This window comes from Epinephelus moara, chromosome 9 (assembly GCF_006386435.1).
Source record: "Epinephelus moara isolate mb chromosome 9, YSFRI_EMoa_1.0, whole genome shotgun sequence".
NCBI lineage: Eukaryota > Metazoa > Chordata > Actinopteri > Perciformes > Serranidae > Epinephelus > Epinephelus moara.
In genome coordinates this window covers 15,495,196-15,503,740 of record NC_065514.1, presented here as the reverse complement: position 1 = coordinate 15,503,740, position 8,545 = coordinate 15,495,196, and the positions used below count along the sequence as shown (strand labels likewise).

Below are 8,545 nucleotides of genomic sequence, written 5' to 3'. Positions count from 1 at the left end.
TATTTTTGGAAATGTTTGGAAAACTGAAAGAGTGATTCCAGAGAGAAGCAGACAGAGGGGTCTACAGTCTGTGTTTGAAGGATATATCCAGGATGTCAAACTGACTCAGCAGCAACAACAGGTTAAAAAGACAAAGATAGTTAGAAGCTAAAGCCGAACTATAGGCTACAGATCACAGTGTAAAAGTGAACCACCACATCACTGCTGATCGCCTCACAAGACAATGTATATAAAGGGAAACTTTGCTGATATTGAACCAGCTGTGTGGCATCGCAGTGTGTGCAGATGAACGGTATTCGGTAGTCCGCTGCCAGACGTTCAGGGATCTCCAGGGGAAGTCAAACAACGTTCATCTGCACACAATGCGATGACACACAGCTGGTTGAATATCAGCAAAGTTTCCCTGCTTCCCTTCACAGGTTCCTGTACAGCAGGGTCGGTCTTTTGGAACAGGGAAGAAACGTATATCTTTTTCCAACCTCTCCTGGTAACGAGTATCATTAATACACGACGTGCCCCAGGCACAACATTTAGCTCCAAATCCACAAAACCAGCCTGAAAATGAAGGAAATCTGAAACTATTGCATTAGAGTCAATGGAGCACAGCTGTGTTGTTGCCAGACCCTGGTCTGAGCCGGCCAAATGCTACATTTTGATTGGCCAGTCTGCCTCCGGGGATGGGACTTAGCAAAGGGTCAACTGGAATATTTTTAGGGTTTGGACTGTTTGTCAGAAAAACACAAAAAAATTGAAGGGAAACTGTGATGGGTATTTTTTAAATATAATAATAATTTTTATAAACAACGATTCACACAGTCAAAAATATACTCATCGGATTAATCATTAATGAAACACAGACTTTAGCTGTAGTCCTCTCCATTGATTTCCACTCTTCTGAACTGCAAAGATGCGTAGACAGGACCAGTACATTGTTGCTTAAACTTTACATGAGGTGACCTACCCAGTTCAAAGGTTAAAACAAGGCTACATGTGATTGAAAAGTAAAAGCTATTCAGAATACACTCAGATAGCAACCTGGCATTTTTCAATCTGAAACCTAAAAAAGAAATCATCCAAATTTAAACCTGCTGTAAGCAATATGCCAGATATTAACACCAAATGAACTGTTGTCCGATAATGTGAAAGGTTCTTTGTGCAGCAAATCTCATTGAAAACACAGATTCAGCACTCTGCAGCTTTAAGCCGCTTTCCATTGTTGTGGTGTGCAGGTTCATAAAAATACTGTGGGCAGCTGCTCCCAGCACAGAAATGATGGAGGGCAGAAGTAAACACAGGGCTGACGAGCAGAGTTGAATTCTTCACAAGCAATAAACACCAATAGTTTTCTCAATAGCTGGCGATCCAAACCAGGATCAAAACAAACAGCAGTGAATTTAGCACTTGCACTGAATGTGTGGTGAGAAAAAGAACTCCAGCGATGCCCATATTGCTGCTCTGTTTCTGCTTCAACGGTAAAAAGACAAGTGTTTGCTCACACACTCAAACATAGCTTGATAAGGGATAATAAAGTATCAGGGAAGCTTTAAGGATTATCTGACCAAACAGCAGATTATTCGCATCCAACACCCAAACATGTGGAATCTCCAGTGTAAAAACATTAAAGCAGCTACCTTTGATGATAAATACATGTCACAATATTTAGCAGTGATGTGTATACTCCACTGGTTCTCAACCTTTTTCATGTCAAGGACCCCTAAATTGATAGACATTAGGTCATGGGCAATGTCTGAGTGTAGTTGTCAAGTACAGTTGAGGAGGAAGTAAACCCTATGATCAGAATAGTCACTCTTATGACTCTTGGGGTTCTTTCACACCTGCCCTGTTTGGTTCAGTTCAATTGAACTCAAATTCGTTTGCCCTTTAAGTGCGGTTCGTTTGGGCAGGTGTGAACACAGCAATCACACTCAGGTGCTCACCAAAACAACTGGACCGAGACCTTCTTGAAGAGGTGGTCTCGGTCCGGTTACAAACGAACTCTGGTGCGGTTCGTTTGTGGTGAGAAGGTGTTCCGACCTGGATCTGAACCAACTGCAGTCACATGACACATTGTTTGGGTTAAACATGAGCATGTTACAGTCCTGGAGGATTATTAATGTGCACCTCCTCCTGTACTGCCTTAATATGCACATTCAGCACATCCAATGCATCAAAACATTGTTTTCTAGTTGGAGCCGCGCCTCGTTTTCAAACTGTATGGTTTGACTAAAATGAACAATGACAGCAATATAGTCCACGATGAGCAGCGCTAAAATCAACCTGCGTAGTTGTCCCTCCATTGTGACATTAGAAAGTGTCACATTTATCTTGCAAGTGTACTCTTCTTCAACGTTTTGTTTACTTCCTGGATTTTTCCCACATGGAAATTCTGACCAATCAAGAGCAGCTTTCTCACACAAGGCATTTTATCTGGTCTGCTTGTAAATGCTGCCGTGAGAACACGAACCAACTCTAGGCAATTATGCAACTTTGTAACAAAATTCGTCCCTGATTCAGACCAAAGCAAGACAACTCCAGGTCTGGAAGCACCCTTACTGTGCTCACTTGTGTCTCTTCCCTCACATCTTGGCTCCTCCCAGCAGGGATGTGAGAGAAGAGATGCAAGGAAGAGACACACAGGATACATCTGTGTTTCTTCACTCTAAGCTCCTCCAGAAGCCTCCTCCTCTTCTCAAAGTGCATTTAAGGGAATAAAAAAATTCTCAGTGATGGTGGAGGGCGAATGATTTCCGGGTCACAGGAGGAGAGAGGGCGCGAGGAAGCACAAGTCAGCATAATGAAAGCAACCTTAACATTGGGCTCACCTCTACAGTGAATTAAGTAGTGACAGTAGTTTTCTGGGGACCCTCTGGAACTCCCTCAAAGACCCTTCGGGGTCCCTGCACCCCTTGAAAACCACTTATGAATATCAATATGTGGATCTGTGTCTTGACTGAGCCATGTCAGCCCCATATTTCACCAATATTGCAATAATCCCGTCTCTAAAGACAATCTGCTTCACACCTCTTCCTGCACTCAAGTCCTGCACAACCCCATGCAACTGTCTCAACAAAGCTGTGGAGCTGAGAAGACAATTCATCTCTGCAGCTGAGAAACACCGAGGAAGTGAATGATTGTCGGCAGCACACATGGAGGTGGTCCAGCGATAGAAATACCTCAGCAGTGTCCTTAATAATAGGGTTCAGCCTCATGCTTTTGCAGCCAAAAACCAAGAGCTACAATGCAGCTGAAGATAGACAAGAAGATAAGACAGTAGCTGGGTGAGCAGCGACATGAATCCATCCATGCAAATGAGCAATGCATGTTGACATTAGAGCCATTAAAGCAAACAATTAATTAGGCTGTTGTCTCAAGAGTTGCTAATTAGCAGATATGTGTCTTATCTGCAGGTGCTCTGCTCATAAAAACAAAGCTGAAACATACTGTGGGTCTGACTTATTGATGAATATATAATGGCTTTAATTTGCTCAATTTACTGGAAGCACTAAAACTATCATAAAGCATCTATTTACCAAACAAAGTAGGGGAATATTAATAATGATTTGCACCATATTTTCACAATTTACCACTTTATATGTAAATATTTTGCCATTAACAGTCAGAAAATTGCCTGTTTATGGTCGAGCAGGATCAGCTGCTCCATCACATCTCCAACAACCCTATTTTAAACCCAGTAATTGTTTCAACTTGGCATCAGATGACAAATTGGAGCAGTATTTTAAAGGCATGACTGAGAGGAGGAAATAGCCAATAACGTCTTATGGCTTGGTTTGTCACCGAGCTGGAAGTGAGCCCCGTCTGCCATTCATCAGGGCAGGATATATATACTATGTCAGCATGCTGTGGAGGAGGTCGATATTCCGCTAAGGCAAATACATTTACATTTATTTATTGCGAGCCGTTATAGGGATCTGCTTTGGAGAACAGACTCTTATTTTCCATCATATCCGAAATGCAACGCCAGGCTTGCCCCCGTGCATTGGACCGCTGCGAGGTGTTAAAATTCAGATCAAGTATATGGAGAGGAAAGCATTTGCTTCCCACATCCAAAAGTAGGGTAAACTGCTCCTTCTGCAGAGAGGGTATGGCTGGAAAACACAGCGCTGTGTCAAGTGTGGAGGAAGAAAAAAAACTTCCTAATAAGTGGCAATAAGTGGCAAAACTTCCCACCCCCCCATGGAGACTGAGAACTTACCACCCCAGTGTCCAGCTGCTCGGTAGTCTGAGACGGAGCCGCTCCAGTCAGAGGTAAAAGCCACAGTATCGGCACCAGCAGCAGCATCTCCGGTGAAGTATTCCTCATCCACTTGTGAAGAGCCAGAGAAATCATCATGCCCTATGACAGGCTGATCCTGCAGGGCTCAGACACCGACCCCGACAGCCGCATCCACGGGATAAATCACACGCCGACACTCGTGTTCAAATGCGCCCGCATAAGTCTACCTGACTGTTGAGCGCAAACACATAAAACACATTAAAACCGGTGGCGGTGGAGGAGGATGTACAAGTTTGTTTCCCACTTGTAACTACCACCTACGTGGTCATTATCAGATGAAAAAATGTGTATTCTTGTCCTATATCAAGTCCATCTGAGGTGATATCCCTGCAGCAAGACGCGCGAGCCTCCCCTCCTGCTCGTGCAGTCTGGAGCAGTGGAAAATGAAAGCAGCTGCGTGCGGTTTTGTCCCGAGCAGCGGCGGAGACCGCGCGTTGACGCACACAGTGAATGAGTATTTGGCCCGGAGGATTCAGGGGGAGGGGAGGGAGGGGAGGAGGTAAGGAAGGAGGGAGGGGAGGGGAGTTCAGCGCCTTTTTAACACACTTGAGCACTACCAAATTCATGACGCGCCTCGTGCGCAATTTGAGAGTCTCAAGGGTTGAGACCAAAAGACATAAAACAAATTGTCTGTGTTGTTCTATCGTGTTTTTGGAGAAATACGTCAGTGTTGAGTGGGTTTGACATGCCTTGGAGTGAATTCAGTTTTGAACTAGTAGCTTGGGTTTTATTTTATCTTTATCCCCACATGGAGCCATACAGAGCACAAACAGTAGTAGAAACTTATTTAGATTCTATTTCTAAAACAAGAGGAAACTTCTCCTTTGTATAATCTTGCTCATGCTGCAGGCTCTTTGTGTGTTTCTGTGCTAACTGTATACCTAAACCTAACCAGTCTGATCATCATCATCACTTTCACTACTCAAGTTATGGTGGCTATGGTACCAGTGGGGTCAGTTGAGCCAGATGGCAGCCTCTGGGTGCCCTGAGGCGAAAATAAGATGTGGGGCCCCTACTGACGCCCCCAACTATGCACTATGTAAGCAAAATATGAATATAAACAATGAAGTATTCATGCAGGTTTTGTTTGTTTGTTTGTTTGTTTGTTTGTTTTGATAGTGTCATCTGTTGGTCAGGTGGCCAACCAGTTTGGTCCACACTGAAATATCCATGGATCTCTCAGGAAGAAATGCAATAACAGGAGAGACTTGAGAGATTTGGTCTTTGTCAAAGTGACTCTGAGGAAGACGCACCTGGAGTCACTGCCGGAGCTAGCACAGTTGGTGCTCTGGGCAAGCTTCCCCCCCTTGAAAAAAATAAATAAAATAATAATAATAATATTTAAATCAACACAAATTAACAAACAATAATTAATAAACAATAAGAAAATACAGTATGTGCAAATTCACTTTTTTTTTGTGGGGCTGTGGATGAAGTAAGAGCACTGTTACAGCTTCTCTGTGTAACTTGATCCACTTTAATGTCCAAAAAAGAACATAGGGCAACTGAACATCGACAAATATAACTCTGCCAAACTTAATCCTAACTCTCATTATCTGCATGTAAGGTGCGTGATATTAAATAGTTCCAAATTTAATGTAACGAGCAAAATAAGATATGTTAATATATGAATGTAGTTAACTTTAAATTATGCAGATGCAAAATAATGAACAGAGAAAAACAAGACAATCTACTGGATACGTCCTAATGAAAATAAATCTCATCTTACATTCTTCCATCTCTTTAAATGAAATGTCCTTATTTCAAAGTTCATGAAAAATTAATCTCCTTTTACATTAGCATAGGTTGGGTTTGGGGAGCCCTTCTGTGTGGAGTTTGCGTGTTCTCCCCGTGTCAGCGTGGGTTTTCTCCGGGTACTCCGGCTTCCTCCCACAGTCCAAAGACATGCAGGTTAATTGGTGACTCTAAATTGTCCGTAGGTGTGAATGTGAGTGTGAATGGTTGTCTTTCTCTGTGTGTCAGCCCTGTGATAGTCTGGTGACCTGTACAGGGTGTATCCTGCCTCTCGCCCAATGTCAGCTGGGATAGCCCCAGCCCCCCGTGACCCCGAACAAGATAAGTGGTTACGGAAAATGAATGAATGATTGAATCTTATTCTTGGTTTTGTAAGTGCCTCAGATGGCTTCTGTCTCTTTATTTTCTGTTGCTCTCTACATCCACTTCACCATTTCTATCATGTTCAGTTTTTTTAATGCCCCACTCTGAGAGCTCTGGACAGGCCTGGTATTCATTGCGAGGCAGGTTAAAGCAGGTTCAACTTCTATCTTGAACTGTAATAACTTTGGTGATCCTCTGGCTTTTCACCTAGCACAGGTCAAAATTTCAATGCAGTCAAAGACTTTGGTTCATGACCACATAAAAAACTAATGACATTCCCTCAGCTGTACTTTTTGTTACTGTTTGGGGCTACTTTACAAATGATAGCATGCTAAAAAAAAAAAAAAAGCTGTGTTTGGCATTGGCAGAGAAGATTTCGCAAATTTTTCATGGGCGCAATCCACATACTCAGCTCTGCTGCTCATCCCACAAATTCATGTTCCTTGAAAATGTGGCACCATTTAAAAGGAAAATAAACTGGCTTTCCAATGGTATACGATTTATTGCCAAGAAGCATTGTTACAACAAAGAAATAATCTACCAAACACAAATTATGTTCATATATTTCATTCCATATATTTCATTATGAGTATGGGCTATAGGTGTGGCATGTTATATGACTGACTCAAGCAGCACTATGGGTATTTAAGATGGCGACTTTCTGTCATATGTCAGAAGTCTGAGGAAGAGCTGTGTGGCTCGAAACGTCACTCTGCATTAAATCCTTCTTAAATGGGAGCTACTTGTTGGTTTTTACTTTGCCAGACATTTCGTTGGTCCAGCAGCCACTCTATTGGACGATGGGATGTGCATGTCTGTTGTACTGTTTTTGCACCAACCAGACAGACAAAAAAATTGGGAGTTGCCTTCTTTGACTGGTTGGCATGATTCAGTTCTACAAAGTGTTTGTTAAATATTGACCTCCCTCTTTGTTGTAAATGCAGAAAATATCAGTATTTCAAAGGAGGCATTCAATGGTAGTCGTTTAAAATCTTCATGTAAATTCAATTAAACTTAATGGATCCACCCTTAATTATTATTGGCCCATAGTCAGAGACATATTCGTAATACAATTGTAAATAAGATTAGTCTTTATTTATAATTTGTTTTTTAACACAACTTTAAAACAGAGCTTTCTTATATGATGAAGTGTGTCTGAAGCAAGTGTTTAATAAGGTTTGTACTCTCCCCAGTCCAAGTGGAGACAGGGTTTTAAAGGCTAGAAAGGATTGAGGGAAGACAATGGCAAGGGATGAGGAAAGAGTCCAGAAGTATTTAGTCTTGAAACTCTGAATGCAGCCTCCAGCCATCTGTCCAAACATCAGTTAATCAATATCGTATACATCCTTTGTTGTCTTTGTCATCTTTTAAAGACATGCAATTATGTCAATCAATTTTTGAAGAAAGCAGGGACACATGCAGCTGCCACTACTGTTGAGACTGTGATAATAAGAATGCAGACTTTGAATTAAAATGTGGACAGCGAACATTCAAAGAGTTAAATTACACCCAATTAAATATAGATATCAGCAGAAGCTAGGTCACTGAAGTAGAGAAACTGCATATGTCTCTGAAATGCAAAGATGTTTTATTTTGTACCCCTCATTACACTTCTATTTTCACCATATTTGAGAAAACATCAGAGGAGAGCACAAAACAATTTGCTGAGCTGCGGAGATAATTATTACATGAAACAGTGGTATCATCCCACTGCTTTCTTCTTCTGAGTAAAGACTAATGTACTTATTTATTTCTTTTGTGTTGCATAATATTGAAATCCAGCAGGTAATGAAGGAACATACTGTAATGACTAACAGTCTCTAAGCGCTACATGCCCCCTTAGCTTTTTAACCCTTTAATGCACTGACTGATGCTCCATGCACCAGGAAATGAAAGAATCTAAACAAAAATTTTGAACATACTGGCTGTTGCTTGTTTTAAATTCATCATGCTCTCGCTCTTGGTAAGAACAGACACACATGCACAAATACACACACACTTCCATTTCTCATTCAGATCCATTGCAGCAGTCATTCATCACTGGTCCAGAGGAAAAAAGACATGAAAAATATGTTTTCTGCTTAGCAGCATTAAGCTCTGCTGCCTTAGTGCTGAAGGCTTAAAACTTCTCAA

The 8,545-nt window shown here is 41.7% G+C and overlaps 1 protein-coding gene across 1 annotated transcript in view; it reads right to left on the bottom strand.

Annotated features, from left to right (window-relative positions):
• LOC126395520 (matrix metalloproteinase-17-like) overlaps window positions 1-4,664 on the bottom strand; it is a 113,658-nt gene extending 108,994 nt beyond the window's left edge. The window contains exon 1 of the mRNA XM_050053060.1: window positions 4,214-4,664. Coding sequence (XP_049909017.1) covers window positions 4,214-4,351 — 138 coding nt within the window. The 5' untranslated portion in view covers window positions 4,352-4,664. The remainder of the gene's footprint in view (window positions 1-4,213) is intronic.
• Between the last annotated feature and the right edge of the window lie 3,881 nt (window positions 4,665-8,545).